The 22,186-nt window shown below is 36.9% G+C and overlaps 2 protein-coding genes across 3 annotated transcripts; one reads left to right on the top strand and one right to left on the bottom strand.

The window, feature by feature from the left end:
* Positions 1 to 3,786: 3,786 nt before the first annotated feature.
* LOC149419845 (uncharacterized) lies at positions 3,787 to 14,762 on the bottom strand. Of its 2 annotated transcripts, none has more exons than XM_089637338.1 (9): positions 14,344 to 14,762; positions 13,752 to 14,255; positions 12,345 to 12,440; positions 11,796 to 12,221; positions 11,383 to 11,676; positions 5,858 to 11,123; positions 5,691 to 5,776; positions 5,303 to 5,431; positions 3,787 to 5,219 (listed from the first exon to the last, which is right to left on the bottom strand). In XM_089637338.1, the coding sequence occupies exons 1-9, from the start codon at positions 14,467 to 14,469 to the stop codon at positions 5,118 to 5,120; spliced, it is 7,029 nt and encodes a 2,342-aa protein (XP_089493464.1). In that variant the 5' UTR covers positions 14,470 to 14,762; the 3' UTR covers positions 3,787 to 5,117. The 2 variants fall into 2 exon arrangements, with proteins under 2 accessions (XP_089493464.1, XP_089493463.1); XM_089637337.1 differs by having other exon boundaries at positions 3,788 to 5,219; positions 5,679 to 5,776.
* Positions 14,763 to 16,276: 1,514 nt separating this feature from the next.
* On the top strand, positions 16,277 to 21,633 carry RpS13 (ribosomal protein S13). The gene is made up of 3 exons (XM_089637336.1): positions 16,277 to 16,434; positions 16,617 to 16,744; positions 21,265 to 21,633. Exons 1-3 carry the CDS (start codon positions 16,412 to 16,414, stop codon positions 21,567 to 21,569), a joined length of 456 nt encoding a protein of 151 aa, XP_089493462.1. The 5' UTR covers positions 16,277 to 16,411; the 3' UTR covers positions 21,570 to 21,633.
* Positions 21,634 to 22,186: the final 553 nt, after the last annotated feature.

Raw genomic sequence — 22,186 nt, 5'->3', positions numbered from 1 at the left:
GGTTGATCTGTATTGGTTCAGATTCCATGTCTAAGGTGAGTAAATCTGATAAGTTTGTTCACTCTTGTAACTTCCTATCGTTCCCTAACTCCGTGGTGTTCCACCGGGTCCGGAAAATCCAGTGGAATCAACTCAATGAGTTTCGTTCCAGCTGATTTAATGAGTCCGGCGGGACGACACTGTAAAATGTGTGGGACGACACACCACTGTGGCTCAGCGATCCATTCTCTATTTCTGGGCTAGGAAAGTGCCTTCACACAAATTGTTTTGCCCAAATTGGGAGAAACCTGCTGACCGTGGAGGACATTTTAGTTTGCATCATTTTTTAACAATGATTTTGTAACTTTTTTTTGTATTGGTTCTATAAACTCATCTCCGTATTTGATATTTTACCTTTGATAAAGCTTACATTCCCAATGGGATAATTATTGTAATTTTGGGGTTGCTCAGTTACCCCTCATGTTTAGTTGAGTCAGAGTGTTAAGAGCTTTATTAAAACTGGTTTTATACTAGAACTAGCGGGTGCAATGTGTAATGTGGAGTCATACATGTCAGAGTTATTTAGACACATGAACTATCGGATCCATTTTTTGGCGCTTTGACATTGACAGTTTATAGTTCCAAAAAGTGCGTTTTGCAATAATTGAAAAAATTATTTTACTTTGCTTAATATGTTTTGTAACAAAATATATTATTTTACACAGCTTAACGATTTAGCGACGATTAGTTTATATTAACTATAAATATCAAAGTATATTTCTAATCAGACTACACTTCCAGTAACTACCGAATGTTTTTTATGTACAATGTTTACAGCTGTTTTTTCATTAGACAGCAGAAACAGATTTTGATTAGAAGTTACACGCAAAAGGGCTACATATATTTAGCCATGTGAAAAACAAAACCTGCAACATTGAATGTTTGTCTCTGCGAATTATTAATGGTCATTGAAAAAAACAGCTTTACTGGAAATTGCAGTTGTTTAAATTAAAACGGTATATGTGTTGGTCTTAAAAGAATCAGGGGAATTAAAACAACTTCTCCAGCTCCGTATCCGGTCAGTATTGCACACTCCATTATGAACCTTTTTTTAATGTTTTATCTGCAAACTTGTACCATGCACAATTTGGGTGGATTAAGGTTCCGTAATAAAATAATAAGACACCCTACTTTCAACACCAATTATGTGGGGAGAGTCCAGAGGGCTGCAAGGAATTGAGAAATTCTGTAGGAAAGTGAACAGCCTCTTCAAGATCGAGCAGTATCTACCAGGTAATATGCTTGTGTCGGTGCATCAATCTATGTGAGAAACAAGTTATTTTCCTTACATACTTGCTCGCTAGTAGGTGACAGAAGTGCTCTCTCATTGAACCAAGGTATAGTCTTACAACTTATGTTATTAATAATTTCAGGATAAACATTGTCGACCAATTCTTGAAGGTCATTTACCAAAATGCAAAGGTTTTCATCGTCGAGATTAATTCTTCCATTGTCTTGTGGTGAAGCCTGTTTTCATGTGTAGACAACGAAACTCTCATGTTGGTTTTAAGATCCAATTTATTTACATATGGCCAAAGGTAAGATATTCTGAATGAAGCCTTAATTTCATCAGCACGTTTATCTATCGTCACAACCGGTAAGATATGACGAAAGTCTCCTGAGAACAAAATTGTTCAAACTTGTACATCCACCCATAGGTGAGTTTTTGCTGCGCAAATCGCTCATTGTTTTGTCTGATGCTTCCACGGAAGTTTTGTTCGACATGGGAGCTTCGTCCCAAACTATTAACCTGTTAACCGGGGAATTCCGTTTTGAATTACGCAGTATATAACGGGCGCGAACTCTTTCACTATGACGTATCAGTACGTCACGCCCGGAGGACGTAATTTAATTTTTTTTTTTTTTTCATTTATGCATTATAAAAATGAAAACATCGAATTAAAAAAATAAAAACTTTTCAAACAATTATAAAGAATACAAAAAATATAAAAAAGGTTATAATTACAGAACAATAAACAAAAGCACACAGATAAAAGAGAAACATTGAGTTTAAAAAATTTAAATATGTAAAAATTAAAAACTCAATTTCCGTGTGATATGCTCGGAAATATACGTCCCGCTCGTTCCAGGGCGCAACATATATTTCAAGGACGTATTCATATGTCCTACCCGTACCCGATACTGTTTACGTTTGACGTATTTATACGTCCCGCCCGGTTAACAGGTTAATGAGCCATCACGCAACAATTTTTCATTATTGCTTTGTTTGGAAATACTACAAACACTGTTATCATCAGTAGCAATTTCTAGTGGGAAAGTAGCGTGTGTGGTTCGGCCTTCTTCCAAAATTGTAGCTGCAATGCCAGACGATGCGACGGCTAATGTAATTTTACCAGCAAATCTGACATAATTTTAAAAAGTAGAATTGATTAATAAAAAAAATCCCGCACCTCCTGGAGCATCAACCGAAATCATTTTTCATCATACCTACCAATCAATAATCGTTTACTATTTTTTGGTCGATGTTCATCTTAAGCTACAACTTGTAACAGTTTTGATTGATCATAGGACGTTTTTCTCGTGTATTCGGCACTGGTAAAATCAGAGTTTGTTATATTAGTTGGCATCGACAGTACAAAATCCTTACTAGGTTTACCCGAAAGTAATTCTACTACTTTGTTTAATTAAAATAACGCTTTGTCAAAGATGTTGTGACCATATTGAACCGTATCTGATATTAACTCTCGACGTTGCCGAATCAAAATGTTTTCAGCCATATTTTCTTTAAATTTATTCCATAGAATTACAAAGTCGGTCACTTGACAAAACGCTACGATAATGGCAAACAAATACCGATCAATGACCTAGCAGAAATACAAATAGTAGCTTCTGATAATGTGTTATCCCAATCAGTCATCTTTCGAAAGCTTGATAGGTATTAAAAGTAACTCCTTATACAGTTTTTGATGTGTCCAAAAAATGTTGGGCTTTTTACAAAATTAACATTCTCAAACAAAAATATTCGCTGTTGTTGGGATGAACCACCTAGAACTGGAGTACCATGTTTTCTCCGTTGAAAGGTTTTAGCAGTCTGATTCCACGTGTAATAGCTTAGACCTTTGTCATATGTCTGTGTTTTTGTGAAATCGTCTTGAGCACATAACTTTAAAAATGCTCTGTGTTGTAATCCTGTGGATTAGTAAAAAAATCACAGTGAAATAAATTCTTTGTCTATTTTCCAAATGATGCTCATGCACGTTGAATGATAAAATCAGATTGATATTTCTCCACTTTGTAATTGTTTGATGAACGTAGCTTGATCGGTACCTTTATTTATATCTTTGGATATTGGACTGATTTTACTGAATTGCACAACTCAATGTTGATTTGAGCGTGGAAAATTTTTATATGTAGTGAATTATAGGGAACGACCCACCGGTTGTCAATTTCTTGGTTTCGCATATTGGCAGATTGTCCACCTTCTTTTTTGTGCATGTGGCCAACCGTTTTGTTGCAAGTGATATTTCAAATTGCCATATCTTCTAAGATGTTATCAAAACAGTTTTTATCTACATTTAAAGCCAAATGTAACTAATGTGTAATCGGGTAAGGATTGAACTATATCGGCCAAAGAAGCTTCTTAATTTTTTTTTAGTTGTGTATAATTTTAAATCTATGTCTTCTAAAATATTAATATAAATGGATAGGTTGTGTAGATCAAATTTTCTAATTTCTATAAATATAATATGCATGTATTATGTATGAAAACTTTCGGAAAGAAATTCTCTAATTGATATGAAAATCCATCTGGTAGTTTAGAAGAAACAAGCGCACCAACAGACAGACGCGTATGTCGACTTTATTTTATACTACATATTTAGGGATATAGTGAGTGTTTTCTGCAATTGTGTAAAAAATAAACTTTTATCAATGCTTGTCTTTTTCCTTATCCTTCCCTCCTAATACTAAACATTAAGAATGGAGGTGAAATGGAAATGACACTGGTATATAAGCATTAGAAATAAGGATTGGGTTAAAACATATGAATTTCAAAAATAAGGAAAACAAATACTTAACAATCTCACATTTATTTTGAAATCATACCTACTTAACTACCATAATATTCATTTTGTTTAAATACAGAATAAAATATTGAGTACAATAAATTGAAAATTATCAAAAATGTATGCACTTCCAAATCATAAATGTCATTGGTGACCGTTGAAAATGATGATAACAACAATATGTATTCAATTAGTGCCTAGAATAAATGGTTAAACAATTAGTTACTTTTAAATTATAGTGGGAAAATAATCATGTTATTTTAACAAAATGTACGATCAATGATAAGAATAAGACTATGTATTATTTACAAAATATTTTAATCCTCTTTTGTCCAAATAAATTAACCAAATAATAATATTGAAAAGTTAATTACAATATTCTATGGGCGTATTAGAATAAGTCTCCATGAACTGAACAACCTTCATTTTGTTAATGTACCAAAAGTGTAAAGTTGGCAGCGCTTACACTGCAGGTGTATTCAATTTGTAGACAACAGATAATAACATGAATGAAAATAATACAAGGATTAGCATCGTCTCAATAGTACATAATTATAATTAAAAGTCTGTAGTTAGCTTTTCCTTAAACATAACACTTAAGTGATGAACCATTTACAAATAAAAAGGCAACTAGAGTTCATTGAATAATACATGATAATAAAACTAAATGTGTTTGACAATATCTGTGCAAGATCTATTATTTTATTTCACTTGAATTGTGTGATTCAACGACAGAAAGAAAAAGATCGCAGCAGAAATGCACACTAACTTTTAACTTAATATACATAAAATAAATAATACAAAAATATAGTCATGCAATAGATGTGCGCCCAATTGAAAAGCATAAATAACTGATTGATTCTATTTTCTTAAAGTAGGTTCATTATACATATAAATTATTACACTTTTGGAACATTTTCAATTCGAATGAAGCACACAAGAGGACATTCATTTTTTTTTTTTTTTTTAAATACTGAGATTTAAGGAATATTTGAAAAATAGGCCTTAGCTATCAATGATTTTCAATGTGTACAGCAAGGCTGATGCAGCTTGCTACTTGGCCTGGTGAGCTTTCTTCCTAAATTTTCTTACATAAGCTTCTATGAGAGCGTGTATCTTAGCCGGGTTGATTTCGCCCGTGCGGTTGTGACAAATCTGCAAACGAACAGGAAATATTCGTGTTAACCTTAATACATAAGCAACATCATTCAAAACAAAATAACAATATTGTTATGTACCTTAGGAACAGCTCTTCTTAAAATATCTTTATAATCCTCCTTGGTGATGTGTTTCTTATTATAGTGTGGTTTCAAAACTAATTTTACTTCCTCTACAACTCTTTCTTGCCGGTTCAACTTCTTCAAAAACTGAAAGAAAAATTGATTTAAAAATGTTCAATCAGAACAACAACATGCCAAGCTGTGAAAAGTACTCATTCAACTAAAATAATAAAAATATTTGTTATAATTTTGATCACAACAGATAAATTATTTATTACAAAATGCATTCATTATCCTCTTTAATTTTAGTATGAAGTATTTATTATTTTAAAAAAGGAACACATCAATATTTGAATAAAATAGAATTTGTCACAGCTTGAAAATGAATTCTTACTTTGGTCTTCACCTGCATTTCCACAGCCGAGCTCGGTACATCATCCAGTATCTTCAGGGCATCTTCGTCCATTCTTACACCTACTTGTGTTTTATTACCTGCAAACAAGTATTTAATTGTATCTTTACTCATGTTAAGAGCAATTCCATTATTGTAAGACATAAAAATGTTATAAAAACCTTTAGTTTTCTTTGTTTGCCTCACGGGAACCTTTGACAGGACAGAATTCTTGTTGGCTTTGCCAGATTTTCCTCCGAACAGGGAATCAAACACCACATTGAATTTGCTATTAGGTTTATTCTGAGAGTAGTTGTTTGACTGCTTTCCATTATCTGGCGGGGGCTCAAACAAGTCTCCAAAGTCACTAGACCCAGGGGAGTACGGTGAGTCCATATCCATGTCAAGTTCTATGATGTCATTTCCATTCTTTCCACTATTTCCCTTTGCACCTCTGGCAGGCAGGGGTTTAATGCTGGGCATGGGGAGTTTTGAAATGATAGTTTTGGACGGCATGGGTTTGATGGGTGTAGACTTGATGGGAGAAGGTTTAGACAAGAACAGTTTGGAAGGTTGGGATTTGGTGGGAGATGGAAGCATTATTCTCTGGCTAGAAGGAGGTGTGCTTGAACTATATACTCCTATTCTCGGTACAGCAGTCAGGTACCCTGGAGTGGACGTAACAACTGAGGGAGTCACTGATGAATAGATAAGTTTTGGAGAGTTTGGTTTCACAATTGCCGGATACACCGTTTGAGTCTTAGTGGAAGGAACCACCGATGCACTGTTCCTTTCGGGAGACTGAACTGTCACAGTGGGGTTGGAATCCAAAGCTTGATTTTCCACATCTGTTAACTTTGGATGGTCAAATATTTGTTCAGAATATAAGGGCTGAACAGGGTTAGCGGGGGAAGGATTGTTTCTTGTTGATTTCAATAGAGCCAAAACCTTCTCCATGGGACTAATGGGTCTCGCCTGTATGACATCATCAGCGGATAAGTTAGATTTCTGGGCAGCTTCCAGGGACATGGTAGGTACTTGTAGAAGGTCTTCGGGTCTCTTTTCTACGTGTTTCTCAGCCAGTACTGGTGGCGAAGAAGCTCTCTCGGGGGTGTTGGAGCCAGACTTAGTGGGTTCAAAGGGATCGTAAGCATCGGGGGAGCTTGGTGGGGAGTGTGGGGGATCAGGGGGAGTATTGGGGCCCCTCTGAACCGCGTCCGTTGTCTCTTTCCCCTCTGCAGCATCCTCCACAGGGATCTCATCCTCTTCTTCGTGCAGAGGATTGACAGCCCTCAATTGAGGATTGGACTTACTGGAAATGGTAAACTTAACTGCAGGCTCTGGTGGTGTTTTGGGGCCAGCAGTAGTCAGGTATGTGTTAGGGCTTTGCGGAGGAGACTCCGCAAATATGTCATCGGAATGCGGGAAACGCTTTTCCATTTGCAATAACTCCCCTCGGAGCATCTCCTGTCTCTCCATCAACTCTTCTTCCTTTTCACCATTTTCACTATCGCTTAGAACGATTATTGCTTTTGGAGATGGAGTCAATTCTTTGAATGGTGATTTATCCAAATCAATAATAGCTACTGGTTTTTTGTTCTCGAGATCTTTGGATCTCTTGCTCTTTTCCATGCGTTTCTTTTTAATCTTTTCTTTGTTCTTGTCTTTTTTAGCTTTCACCGCCGTGTCCTTATGCTTTTTCTTTTTAGGTGGTTCTTCAGGCGGTGGCATCGCCGGAACATTTTCAGAATCTTGCTTTTTATTAAAACTAACACTAACTAAAATATTATTGCCTGAAGTAAAGACCTCCTTTGAAGGGCCCGTATCTTTGGACTGATGTTGCAAATTCCTTTCAATGGTTTTGGTTTTTTTACTAGTCTTCTTCTTTTTATCTTTCTTCTTAGATTTCTCTTTATTAGTGACAATAACCCTCAAATTAGACTGCTGCGGGGGAGGTGTCCAGCCTGGAGAACCGGCAGGACTCATGGAGTGTGAGGCGGAACTCCAGTCTTGATACAGCGGAGACTTGTCCGGACCTGCTCTTCCCCACTCCGCCCTCAAAGCAACATTCTCTCGTTGCCTTTCCCTACTTCTGGAATGTGACCTAGACAACACTACTCCAGGACTGAAACTTCTGGACCGCTTACGTTTCAACTTGGGCTTGGCAGGTGATTTAGACATTTTCCTTTTGCTGCTAACACTCCTGTGCCTTTTTGGTTTACGGGGCTTTCTTACAACTTTGGGAGATTGAGCAGGGGACACAGATCTTCCCCTAGACTTGGATCGCCGAAGGGGTCTTCTTCTGGGAGATATAGGTCGATGTAAGCGGCCAGGACTGCTTCTGCGTCGGAGCAGGGATGGAGAACGCTTTGCCCTCTTGTTTCTAATTCTAGAAGTGGATCTGCGAATTCGTGGTGATTTTGAGCGTCGAATCCGAGGAGAGATAGATCGCTTTCCACGAACAATAGGGGACCTGCCTCTGGGAGAAGGACTTGGCTTCTTAGGAGAATGTGCCTTGTGTTTAGGTGATATACTTCTTGGTAATCTGGGAGACAGGGATCTACGGAAACGAGGAGATATTGAACGACGCCTTCTGGATACTGATCGCCGACCCCGTGAAACGGAGCGTCTTTTCCTCGAAGGCGACCTACGACCTCTGGAAAGAGAGCGGTGGGGAACCTTGGAATTAGATCTTCTTGCTCTGGATGCGGATCTGCGTCCTCGGGAAGCACTACGCTTTCTTGAAACAGACCTTTTAAATTTGGCTGGAGAACCTTGAGAGTCGGCACTCCTGGACCGGGGCCTCGACGTATCTCGACCAAAAGCATCTTTGACCCGCCTACTTTTGTCAGATATAATGTTTCTTACATCATAGCGCTCAATGTCTTTTCTTTTATCTCTTTTTTTATCTTTATCTTTTGCCTTGTCCTTCTTTTCCTTGTCAGGTGATCTGCTACTTCGCTTCTCTTTTTCTCGTCTTTCTTCTTTCTCTTTTCTTTCTTCTTTATCTTTGTTTTTCGATTTATTCTTGTCATCCCTTTCTCTGTAATTCCTCTCTTTCCCACTTTTACTAATTTTTTTAAAAGATTCTTCATTGCCTTTTTTACTTTTGCCTTTGACGTCCTTCTCAGTTCTCTTTTCTTTCTTCTTCTTTTTTTTTTCCTCCTCAGGAGGCTTACTTATAACAGGTTGACTAAGAAGAGCTTTAACCTTCTCTTTAACCTTTTGTTTGCGCTTTTCAACGATCTCTCCCTCTTCAAATTCTCCTTGCGGTAGTTCAGTGTCCCGCACTAATAACTCGAGGGCGGTATTGTCAGAATCTGTTTTGAGATTGTTAATATCAGAAAATAATTCATTCCCTTCATCATCTGAAATCATTTCTGTGTCCAAGCCTCCAATGCCAGTGGTTTCCTTTTCACTGTCCAAAGTGGTATCCCTGGATTTATTACATTTATTTTCATCAAGACATGGAGTATAGCTTCTCTCATCTTCAGCGTCGCTTATGGACTCTGTTAGTTTTTCAACATCAGCTGGTAAAAGATCAGAAGTATCCGCCTGTTTAATTTCTTCGTCAAAGCTACTGTTATTTGCTTCTTCATCATATTCCCTCACTTGGGAAACGTTAGCGGAAGAAATGACAGGTTTAGTAATGATCTGACCTTCTGACTCAGAAGGAATGTCTTCATAATCTTCTTTATCATATAGACTCAAGGAACTCTTCCTCCCAAGTCTGTGAGGTAATAATTTGATTGTTATTGGAGACTTTTTGATCGGCGTTGTATCTGGTTTTAAATGTTTTGGACTTAAAGAGTTTACGGTTTCATCTTGAATTTTCTTGTCCTTTTCCAATTGGCCCTCACCAATAGTATCAGTTGTTTCTTCTTCCGAAGAGTCACCTTCGTGGAACAACTTTTTTAATTTCTCGGCTTCAATATCTGTCTTGTCTGCTTTATCCTCTTGATCTTCTACTCCAACAACCTCACTTTGTAATTCATCATTGTATGGAGACATCTCATTTTGATCCCCAGGTTTATGATCTACGGAGACTCCTCCAGTTTGGGGTAATATTTTCGTTTTATTTAAATCAGGCACAGGAATCATATTGACTTGGGGATTATCTTCTTTAATGTTTTCATCAACGCTATCTCTATCATCTTCTTGCACCAAATCTTCCTCATTCTCCTGGTTAGAATCTAATATATCATTATTTTCTATACATCCTTTTCTATTTTGAGCACTACCCATGCTTGTAGTTGAGTATATTGAAAAGTTCGGACAGTCCCCCTCAGATTCCCCTCCACTGTCATGTTCTGTACTCATCTTTTGGCTAGAGATTAGGTCTTGGCGCTCTTGCAATACTTGCTTCACAGCTTGATCCAAAATCGTGGGCGTGACTTTGAGCATTCCTGGACTATCAGACCCAGAGACATAATCTGCTACTATAGAATTATCTTTCCTCGGAGGGCTCACAATGGTTAGTTTTTGATGTACACTGATCGGTCTCGGAACCTTTTCTTCCTCGGAACTTGAGTCATCCAGGGTAGGCTCCATGGGATCATACTTATCAGCTTCTCTGTGTAAACTGGAATCACTTTTCTCGTCTTCGGAAAGCGGAGGCTTTTGAAACCTTATTATTGGGGGTTGCGGCAAAGAATTCTGTTCTGCGGATGGAGGAGGTCCATGATGAGGTGTATCATCTACAAAGGAGTCTGTGCGAACTTCCAAGTCGTAGCCAGAATCGTGACTCGTGGTCATATCGACAGGATTAGGGATGTCAGGGGGTTGATAGTTAGAGTTGCGTCCAGGAAATGATCTGGATAAATCTGGTAACATTTGATTTTGCCACGGAGATGCCGGCAAAGACCTCTGAGGCATCTGAGAACCATATCTGGCTTGGTTACCTCTACCCCTGTTGTGGATGCCATTGCCCCGTTGCATGGGAGATCTGTCTGGGTAATTGTCATAGCGATCTCTTTGTTGAAAATGATCTGATGCATTGTTGTTCTGCCAAGGACTGGAGGATTGGAACGGTCTGTTGCCTTGGGAGGCAGAACCATCCCCGGAGAAAGAAGAATACTCTCCCCCCGAGTAGGGACGATTACCACCACGGTGTCCCCCGCCACCTCCACCCCCTCCCCCGCTCCCTTGGCCGGACCTCCATGCCCCGCCTCCGTTGCTGTTCCTCCCCGCTCCGGGGTAGCCAGGAGTTTCTTTCACACTGACTGACGAACCTTCTTTGCGGACATCCACTTTATTTGCTCCAGGTAGAGCACTTTCCGGCTTGGTCGGTACACTCAAAGGATTTCCCGTTTTGCCGGAAGGATTTTTCTTAGGAGCAGAAGAGTGTTTTGAGTGCAATAAGCTCTGACTTTCCAAAATGCTCGACAGAAGATCTGGAGCAGACGAGGCGTATGTTGGTGACGGAATGGATATCATTTTTCGACGAATCTGCAAAGGAATAAAAAAATAAGTTTCTACTTTTAAAGCCTAAAATATCTAGTTTTTTTATATATTTATTGTCCTGAAGACATATATAATAAAATAAAGTGGTTTAAAACAAAAAAACTTTTTCATTTTGTATATTGTCAAGCCACAAAGTGTTTGCTTTCTTCAATAATCTAAATAAAATATTTGTATAAAATTACTTGAGAAATTTTGAAGAGTAGCGTAGCTAGGCAAAACAATAAAAACCTAATTTAATAATTACCTGTCTTTGCGAGTCTAAAATAGCCGAGGCCAGTGATCTTGGAGCTACAGCAATAGCGGTTCCTCCTCTACCAAATCCACTCTCAAATTCTTCTTCCTCCGACTCCTGGAAATAGTCCAACTCATTTCTATTGCCATAGATGCTCAGGGCAGGCACAGCCAGGCGGTGGTGAACGGTGGAGGGGCCTGTGTCCATGAGGCCACTGGCAGACTTGAGCTGTTCGGCGAGCCGACTGCGGACCGAAGAGCGGACCAGGGCACGCCTGGCAGCCGTACGGGGTGTTTTCCTTGTGACCTGAACAACATTCAAAATACTTTTAAAAATGCAGGGGCATTCAGTCCAAGGAGGCTGTAAACTGTAGGCTGTTTGAATGGCTACATAAGACAAATATTTCAATATAATATGTGACAAACCTTTCGTCGCCTTCGTTTGACTGCCTTCTTTTTAGTTTTGATTGGGAATTTTTCCCCATCTCTTATCTCGTACTCGACGACCACGTTCCTGGTGGTTCTTCTTCTGCGGCGTCTCCGGGTGGTGGTTCTGGGTCGAGTTGTCGCCCACCTGGTCCGGGAAGAGCTGGCGGTGGGTTCAGGTCGGGAAGTGGATGAAGAGGGACCAGCAGACCTGGAGGTGCCCGCCCGTGAGGAACTTCCCCCAGGTCCGTTGGTAGTGTGTCCAGATGTGGAAGGCTGATTGTCATCCAGCTGGTTCGGGCGGGTGGTGCGGGACATCCTGCGGATGGCGGCTCCGATGCGCCGGGTCATGTCCTCCAAATCTAGGTTAAACAGTCTCGGCTGGTTTTCTGCGCACACCTGGCAATACCACTGATTCTCAGGCACCTGAGGACGTCATATGCACATATTCATTAATCTTACACAACTTATTATTACATTTTATGCAGATAATATTATTTATTTATTTGGCAATTTGTATACATGATTAAGATAATGCAGCGAGCTTACTTCGTGTAATGGTGGATTCAGACAGTGCATGTGGAAACCAAGATCACAATTGTCGCATAAGAGCATTGTCTCTTCAGAATTTGACAATCGACATACCTGCAAGAAAAAAATGACAAGAGTAACAATTGCTGTTTTTGGCTATCCTATGACTAGGTACGAGGTTTTGTTTTCATCTCAAAATTTGTGCACTGAAATAAATCTGTTGATCTAAAGAAAATCATAATACCTACCTACCTATAGTTTGGAAAATTGTGTCATCAAGATATAAAATATTCAATACCTCAACATTGGAAAATTTTGGGTAGAACCAGTGTCTACACATCTGCCCTCCCTGTCTGATGATGGACACTGTAATGCTGTTCGAAACATTGGCTAAAGAAGGAGGTTGCGCAACATGGCATAATACAAGGTAGAACCAGTGTGTACAATCTGCCTTACCCTGCTGCCCTCCCCTGCCTAATGTAATGCTGTCCGAAACCTTGGCTAAAAAGGGAGTTTGTGCAACACGGCATAATACCCCAAAAATAATTCAATATAATACTTTTGGCCGTGGAAATCATAAATCATATCTGACGAACCAGTGGTTTATTTTTAGAGTAACATTAACCCTTGGATTGTCGACCTCCCGTGACCTTGTACTCCTTAGTGTGCCAGGGGTAAAATACCAGTCGATTACCGTACGCCGGCTGACACTATTTTCTTAATAACTTACTTATTTTTGTAAAATTATGTTTTTGTAAATTGTACCATCCTACTAGATATATTTTTTTTTATATATTTATAAAAAAATGTCTTGTGTATTATATTTTTCCCAGGATAGCTACTTATATTTAGAGCAATGTTTTTTTTCTCTCTAATGTTATAAAAAAATAGGTATATGATAAAAAAATACTAAATATCCTAGGGTTTTATTATATTTTCCATAAAGCGAAATAAGTGATATTCGCAATAAAAAATTAATTATATGAAACTTGCCTGTAAAGAAATATAGTAATGGCTTTCAAAATTGGAAATATTTTTCACTTTCAAAATATAAAATTTCAAAGTTAAAATGAATATATTTGCACTTAACGAAAGGAGTGTCCAGAATAACGTTATGATAGGTAAAGTATTTCCTTCCCAGGTCAATAAAAAATACTTTAGTATGCCATTATGTTACAAAATACGATAAATCCAGGGAAAGTGCGGTGAACTACTAGCGAATCCACAATGGATTCATCGGCACACCCACGGGTGCAAGTGTCAGAAATCCATCGTGGATTTCTCGGCACATTTAGGTTCAATTTGAAGCAAACATAATTTTTGAAATTGTGCAATATAATTTCATGGAAAAGTACCTGTAAACACAGAAATAGAACATGATTTAAAATAATTTTAGTAAATTATGATAAATTGGTTTAAATTTACCTCACAAAATGTTGTATCCTCAAAAATATGATCTTCGTCTGAAGAGATTCTGGGATTGACTGCAACGGTTTTTACCACTTTCCCTCCAATCTTCCTCCTGACATGAATGTTGGAGAATGTTAACCTGTCCACCGGACAGGTGTTGACATTCTTAGACCATTCTGTTATACAATCAGCACAGAAGAGATGCTCACAAGATTCTGGTGTCCCGATATCTTGATTTGAAAATGTCAATAAACAAATTGGACATTTCTCTGAATTCCCATCAGACATGTCGGATACATTTCCTGTTTGGCTTGGGGATGGCATTCCCTGCATTAAGCCTTTGCTCTTGGGACTTTTCTCTACTTGAGCGAATCCCACACGCCCATCAGAGTCCTCGCTCATGGATTCCCAATCGGAGGAGTCATCTAAAGCTCTGCTGGGACCAGCCGATCTTCTGCGAGAAATGCCGATGGAACTACCACTGCTGCTGCCCTCCGAATCGCTACTTATTGCAGACTTCTAAAATAAAAACAAATTTCATTTTATAGACGTCCAATATACATATAACACCAATATTTGTGCATTTTTAACAAGTAAAACAACGTACTCGGAATTTTTTGGCCCTAGAAATAGGAACGTCACTATCTTCGCTGTCGGAAGAGGACGAAACAATTCGCGGCCTCCTCCTATTAGCCGCCGAGGGCAATTCCCCATCACTGCTATCGTCACTCATTTCGGACGCCGATACCTTTTATCACACTTTAATCGGGTAAAACATTTGTAAATAAATCGATATTTCATCTATCAAAAACGAATGTAAAATGTTCATAACATCATGAACAAAATGGCAAACGGTTTGTACACAAAACTGCTAGTGGAGCAATTTTTTCTCGTCACATATGAAATACATGGTGTAAAATAATAATTAACTTGAATTATACCACTTTATTCACAAATAACAATCAATAATGCAAACACGAAAAATGACTACATTGACAGCCAAGCGGTTTACGGTTCTCCGAAAGCAGCCATTTTTATTTTATATTTTACAACATTCGTGGCTACGTTCAACTTTTCAAAAGTAGGTAGGGTGTGAAACGCGCAATAAAGGTTAGGGGTTTGTTGTTCAATTCTGTGTGAGCTTTGGAGAAAAAATAAGATATTTTTATTTTTATTATGTACTCTCATTTAAGTAGGTTTTCGAAATCTTACTTTAAAAATAAATGCATTTTCAACATTGTAATCGAATTATATCATTGTATATAATTATATTATTATGGTAAATTTTAATTATAATATTTGTAGCATTCAATACTTTTGTGTTATTTCTATTTAATGTCCCATGAAAATTATTGTGAATGTTTTAAAATAAAACCCGATGATCATTTTTATCCATACAGCATAAAAATTAACGGATTTCTCTCTAATATTTCGCTAATGCTGTTTTTGTGCAGGTATCTACAGCAATATTATTAGTAATAATGCTGAATATGGTTTGAGATTTTAACGTCCATAAGTACTATTTATAATAAATAATTTGTGGGGGTATTATAACGTGTCGTGCTTCATCCTCCTTTACGGTTTCAAAATAAAGCTTCGGACAGTCTTCATCATAGCAAATGTACGCACGAGGAGGAAGCACAACACGACATAATACCCCAAAAATTGATCACAAGGATCATCATATCGCTGATATCATTTGTTACGAAACAAATCTAAGGGATCCAATTAAGCTTTACTCATCTTAGTACTTAAACGTTTCCCATTATCTGGACTTGAGGCAGCACTATTACATATTTACATATTTATTAATTTATTTATTATTATTAAATGTTTTAGTTATAATGTTAAACGGAGTTATAATGGGTCCGGAGAAATAATGCCTAATTATTTCGGCAAAAACGTCAAACAATGCGGATGTTTCTACTCACTTGGTCATAAATAAACCACTCTCTGAAATAAAACGGGCGGACGTTAACTAGGTCGTCTAGGAAATGACTAGAAATAAATAAATATATATTTACTGAAAATGACTTTCCTTTTGGCTTTTCACCCCCAAAAGAGAATTCTAGCCAAACTTGCCTTTTCGGAAACCAAAAATCATACATTCGTTCCAAAATGTTTATAATTAGCCGTTCTGTTTTTAAAATCTTATCATTATTATTATCAAAATCCAGTGCGTTCATTATGTTTATTGTAACTTTACCTTTCAAAACAAAATTTTTAAAAACCCAAAATTTTGGAAAATGAAAAAACCTAAACGAGAAGATTCAAAACGTAACACTTTTTTTTTAAATTTTTAATCTTTTTGGAAAAATCTCGAAACGAGTTTTTTGGGGGTTTTCATGTTTAACATGTGCCTTTAGATGCAAAGTGACCTTTTTTCACTTCTTATAACAACCGTAGTTTTCAGGATACGAGTAAAAAAATATAATTTTTTTTCAAAATACTTTCATTCACGCAATTATATAGAGAAAATAATTTTAATGAGGGAAATAATATTTAGGAACATAGCCTTCGTCTTCTCACCTTTTTTCATTCGCTTTCAAAAGTACCTAACTTAATGAAAAAACTTATATTTACGAACACGCATCCCAATGTCGCATGTCGCTTCCGCCATTTTGAAATACTTTGTCTTTCTTTCGAAAAGTGGATTCTAGAAATCGGACGGCAAAATGGGTCGTATGCATGCACCTGGGTAAGTTATTACCACAAATTGCACAAATCACTTGCATCAATGATACCCTTATGATTACGACCCTTATTTTGTAGAATAATGGCTAAGCAAATACACTGTATAAGTATTTCGTATACCTCGTGGCCAATTGCCACCGAACCGCATGGCTGTCATGTTTACTGCAAAATATAATTTTCTTTCAGTAAGGGAATATCCCAGTCTGCTCTTCCATACCGTCGAAGTGTACCTACATGGTTAAAGTTTGACCCAGAAAATGTGAAGGATGAAATTGTCAAACTGGGAAAGAAAGGTTTGACCCCATCCCAAATCGGTAAGTCCACTGACGTTTTGTAACTTAACCTATTTTTGTACTTACCGCTAATTTATTGAAATACTGATTTATATATTTATTTTAATTGCATACATTTATTTTTACACAATTTAATGTTTTATTTTTTCAAAACGCCGGAATAATAAAATCAAACAATATGAGCTTCAAGCAATTGTGTTTTCGTATTGTGGAGACAGCTCTCTTATACCACTCCATTACGTTGGTTAGTTTATAATGCTAATCGAAGCCTTCCCTTTGCCGACGAATTAATTTCAAGGAATATGCTGCCATTTATTTTTTGTTTCCCCCCTTTTGTAATAACAATACCCTAAATCTGAACCTCAATGATTCTGTAGCCAGAATAAAAATTCTGGCGAAATTGCCGGAGTACGCCTAGCTTATTTTGCAGTTCGAAGTATTGTTCTGATTTATATATTTTTAAAGCTCGTTCAAGTACACATACGTACTATAAAACAATTAAATAAATACAGAGAAGAGCAAAATTAATTTTAATAGTCATGGGTAATGTATTGTCTATTCTGTCGCACTTCAAAAATAGTTCTGTCATAGCCTAAAACAATAATTACTCTTTCATACCCCATGTGATACTACAGCTATCAAAAAGAAATCGGTCCCTGTTATGTGTAAAAGTCAAACGTTTGTATAGTGCCATTGTTTTTGTGAAAAATCACCTCAAGGGCACTTAAATGATCTGTATTAGTAAATATTTCCCGAAAAACATCAACCCTGACTGAAAAAATGTTATTGCCCATAATACTATTTGTTAAAAATGTTATCATTTACAATGTAGTGGTGGCAATCTTTCTGCTAATAGTTAATTATGCATAGTTTTCAATGGTAGTTAAAACTTTAACATTTATTTTTTTCATTTATGAAAAGAAAGACAAACATTCCTGTGTTACGAAAAACCTGACAATATTTGAAAATCTCTTACTACCACCATAGTAAGCGGAAAATATTGATTTGGTTGTGATGGAGGACTTAGCCAGCCGAGGAATTGAACACACTACTGGTTGGGACCTAAACGCAATGTCAACTCAGTCATTGACCGGTCTAGAGATTTCCCAATTGCTTGGTGCGCACAGCTGTGTTTATTGGTTAGTTGGTAAAGCGGTCCAAAGGGTTCGGTACCCACCCGGACATTGAAGTGATTGATTTGATGTGTGAATTATTGTGTAAAATATATTTATAATCTTCTAATTCAAAAGAAATAGTTGTCAATCACTTTGCAATTCAGGGCTGCCGATTTGCAGTGTTAAAAAATAATTTTACTGTTTACAAGCTGTACACCGCCACATTTTTGCTGTGGCTCGGTATGTCTGTGCAGATAGAGAAATAGTAGCGCGTTTAACTTTTACCTCCAACAGATTACGCTGTTTTTAAAAAAAGCATCATTTACCTGTCACAGGTGACATGTATATAAAATAGGTATAAATAAACGCTCATATTCGAATGCAACGTTGTGTCAAAATTTCAAAGCAATCGGTGAAGAACTTTGGGAGATTTAAGATTTTGAACAAATGAATATATTTTATTTATGTAGATAGATTGTAAATTTTTTCTAAAATATTTATCGCTTTTACGTTTCAAATATCAGCCTCGGAGGTGATATTTCACAAAATGGCACTATATAAATTATGGCCTTTCGAGGGAAAGTCTTCTAAGATAGGGGGCATAAATTATCGACCCTACCTTTCATTTGCCCGAATAAACTTCATAATTTGTAATATCTCAATATACTTTTGTATACCTATATACTTTTTATATACCCAAATGCTTTTTGGTGTACCCAAATTCTTTTTGTAATACCCATATAATTTTGTACACCCATATATTTGTTTGCCTATATATACCAGTATACTTTTGACCGGTCGGTGGCCGAGTTGACATCGCGTTTGGGTCCCACCCAGGCGCAGTGTGTTCAATTCCTCGGCTGGATAAGTCCTCCATCACAACACAAGCAACATTTTCAGCTTACTGTGGTGGTAGTAGGAGACTTTCAAATATTGTCAGGTTATTCGTAACCCGGGAATGTTTGTCTTTCTTTTTAAAATTATTAAAAAAATTATTATACTACCAAAAAACCTACCTTTCTATTATTTATTTCTATTCAACTGGTAGCCATCAGTACACCTAAAGATCAACAATAAATAATACCCCTGAAGGCGATGCACTATGTCGTGTAACATTTCATATCGGGCCGCTAACAATAACATTCCTTATGTAGATGGCGAAAAAGTTGAAATTCCCGTTGGCGTTCATGCACAAATATTTAAATGTTTTATGATAATTATCTAAAGAACTTAATTTTCCTCACTATAAAATAAAATCATTACTGAAAAGGGGAATTCGTCATTAGAAGAATTTGAACTTAACCTTTCCGAGAGTAAGTTACGTAATGCTGGCCGTGCTCGGGGAGTGAGTTTTTTTTTACATGAATAAAAAAATATATTTTTTGATTAAATGTATGCTTTATGATGGTATGAACTAGTACTGGGCGTTGACGATAATTCAATCCAACGTCAACGTTGTTATCGTTGATGATTTTCAACTGTTGAAAATAACGCCGACGTTGACGCAACTATAATTTATTATTTCTAGTGATTTATTAACTCATATGACTATTTTTTGCTCCGTACCTGATGAATCCTCATTCATCACAATTATTTACAAGAATCTATTAAATTTCACAATTTTATTTATACTAGTGAATTCAATCTTCCGCTAAAATTTTAAAATATTAGTATTCACTTTAATGACTCTTTTTACTAGAGTATTTTGTCTCTTTCCTTTGTGGATTCCTTATGGTTGTATGTTTGCACACAAAACAACGACATTTTGCTTTGCTGCCTTTGCACTCTGGAACTGGCTGTGGAAAGTGCCTTCCTGTAAGCCTGATGGGATTGTCATTACCTCGCCTACCCCCTGATGATGATGCCCGTGGAGTGTTATATTTTTCCACCATCTGGGTAACAAGCCTCTCTTTGAATTCCTCAAATGTCATATCTCTGGATTTCACGGAACGATACATGAAAAACGCATTGATTATTGTACTCGGGGGTACCTTAGGGACATTTAGGTATATCCACCTGCTGTTCGGTACAAAAATAAAAGACATCAAATTCAAACTCTAATGTGTAGATATTCCAACAAATTATTAGAAAAACCTAAAAACACATAAACGCCGAAATCAATGGTTGAATATTTCTGTTTATGTCCAAACTTGTTCCTGTGACATCATGCAAAATAAATAATAACGATCGATATCTCTGTCGATAATTTTGTAAAATGTTTAAAAATGGTGTAAAGTTACAGGAATATGTCCATAGATGGCAATACGATGCATATTTACAGAATCGAGGCGCGAAATTTAACTATACGACGCCTGTCGTCCATACTCCTTTGCCGAAAGTGTGTACCGTCGTTCATTAGCGTCCATACTCCCGGAAAGGTTAAAAGCTTTTTTTATAGGCTGGATACTTTATATTTTCTGAGCTTATTAAAAAACTTATAAACAAAATGTTGGTTGGGTCAAAGGCCAAGATGTTTTTTACTAGCAGTTTTAAATTAAAGCATCTGAAATATTTCTAAGCGATCAAATTTTCAAACCAAAAACTCATGAATCTGCATCGCCTTAAGCTTGCCGTATCATTTTGCTAATTCAGTGCTAATTTTTTATTATTGATAATTTTTGTGTTAAGTTTAGTTGGATAGTTTGTTAGTTATAGCAAATGAGGCAAATAAATAATGAAAATTCTATATAAGATCTTATGTAATGTAATGTACCGGTCAGTGGTTGAGTGGGCATAGCGCTTGGGTCTCACCCGAGCGTCGCGTGTTCGATTCCTCGGCTGGCTAAGTCCTCCATCACAACACAAGCAACATTTTCGGCTTTCTGTGGTGGTAGTAGGAGATTTTCAAATATTGTTGGGTTATTCGTAACCCGGGAATGTTTGTCTTTCTTTTTAAAAAATAAAAATATTAGTGGCACTATTAAGTGCTATACTAAATTCTAATAAAGCTTTTATGTTTTGCTTTATGTCTAGCACCTACTCATTTGTAATTTATTTAACTCTCACATGTATACAACTCAAATCTAAACTATGCAACAGAGAGACTAGACTAAAAATTAATGACACTATTTGAACAATAAAATATTTAAATCACATGTAGCCTCAAATTTGATGGTTCACTTTTTAACAATCATACTTTGTAATTTAAAAAATTGTTCTTCTGTATACTAAATCTTCCTTAATTGATACATTTTTTGGTTTTCACACACCTTAACAGTTATTTTTTATACTTATACGAGCACTCCTTTCCTAAACATTATCACCAGCTTTCTTTAGGAAAAAAAAATTAATAAAACTATATATTGAAAACTGTTATTCATGTAAAGTATTCAATAAAAATACTTCGAAATGGCAACCTCATTCTTTCGTTCAAATTAAATAAAAAAATATTCACTTTAATAATAGAATATTTTGATTGAATTCCAGGTGTCATCTTGAGGGATTCGTATGGAGTTGCTCAGGTCCGATTTGTGACCGGCAAAAAGATCCTCAGGATCATGAAAGCCAATGGCCAGGTCCCCGATTTGCCCGAGGACCTCTACTACCTCATCAAGAAGGCTGTCGCCATCCGAAAGCATCTGGAGCGCAACAGGAAGGACAAGGACAGCAAATTCAGGCTGATTCTCGTAGAGTCAAGAATTCACCGTCTCGCCCGCTACTACAAGACAAAGAGGGTTCTCGCTCCCAACTGGAAGTACGAATCCAGCACCGCTTCTGCCTTGGTGGCATAAATTTAACTTTACTATTCTGATGTTCAATAAAGACCTTTGAATATTATACTTTTATTTACATTTACATTCCTGTTTTATTTACTCTTAAGCGCTCCGGAGACAGACAATTGTCAATACCTTCGTCCACACAACACACATTCCCAACTAGCAAACAAATAATTAAGCCGTCAAAAGGGCAACTTTATGAAATAAACATTTCCATTAATGTGTAATTATTGCTTTACTTGTTTGCACTTATCTAGCTCATTCGTAGTGCCTTAACAAATTATATTGACCTCGTCCAGGGCGATCTGGATGTTCTAATATCAAAGAACAATTAACCCGAGAATGTGTGGGGAGCAACCAAGGTTCCTAGAATATATGTACAAGGTTCTCTCATCGAGGGGGTAGTGTTGTAGCTTGAAGTTCATATTCTGTTGAGCGATTTGAATTTACTGCATCAAGCGACTGAATCCTTTTTCATCCGTGTTCATCATAAATCTGTGAAAAGAATACCGTCAACTATGGCATCTTTACCTAATTTTTCAATAAAAAAGTTAATAAATCGAAAAAAAATCATCTTTTGGATATGCTATGGCTTTAGATAGGTTAGAGTAAGATATGACTTTAATTTTATC

This window comes from Hesperophylax consimilis, chromosome 11, assembly GCF_061612785.1.
Source record: "Hesperophylax consimilis isolate HC1 chromosome 11, BYU_Hcon_1.0, whole genome shotgun sequence".
Classification (NCBI taxonomy): domain Eukaryota; kingdom Metazoa; phylum Arthropoda; class Insecta; order Trichoptera; family Limnephilidae; genus Hesperophylax; species Hesperophylax consimilis.
Note: the sequence above shows the minus strand (reverse complement) of the source record. Positions and strands in the feature narration are given on the sequence as shown.

Bases quoted from the DNA above. Each gene is read 5' to 3' on its own strand.
- LOC149419845 (XM_089637337.1), bottom strand. From the start codon at position 14,469: ATGAGTGACGATAGCAGTGATGGGGAATTGCCCTCGGCGGCTAATAGG. The intron at 11,677-11,795 runs GTTTGTCACATA...AATGTTGTTCAG, and splicing joins TCAAACGAAGGCGACGAAAG to GTCACAAGGAAAACACCCCG. The intron at 11,124-11,382 runs GTAATTATTAAA...ATTCCTTTGCAG, and splicing joins TTTTAGACTCGCAAAGACAG to ATTCGTCGAAAAATGATATC.
- RpS13 (XM_089637336.1), top strand. From the start codon at position 16,412: ATGGGTCGTATGCATGCACCTGG. The intron at 16,435-16,616 runs GTAAGTTATTAC...ATTTTCTTTCAG, and splicing joins GGTCGTATGCATGCACCTGG to TAAGGGAATATCCCAGTCTG. The intron at 16,745-21,264 runs GTAAGTCCACTG...ATTGAATTCCAG, and splicing joins TTTGACCCCATCCCAAATCG to GTGTCATCTTGAGGGATTCG.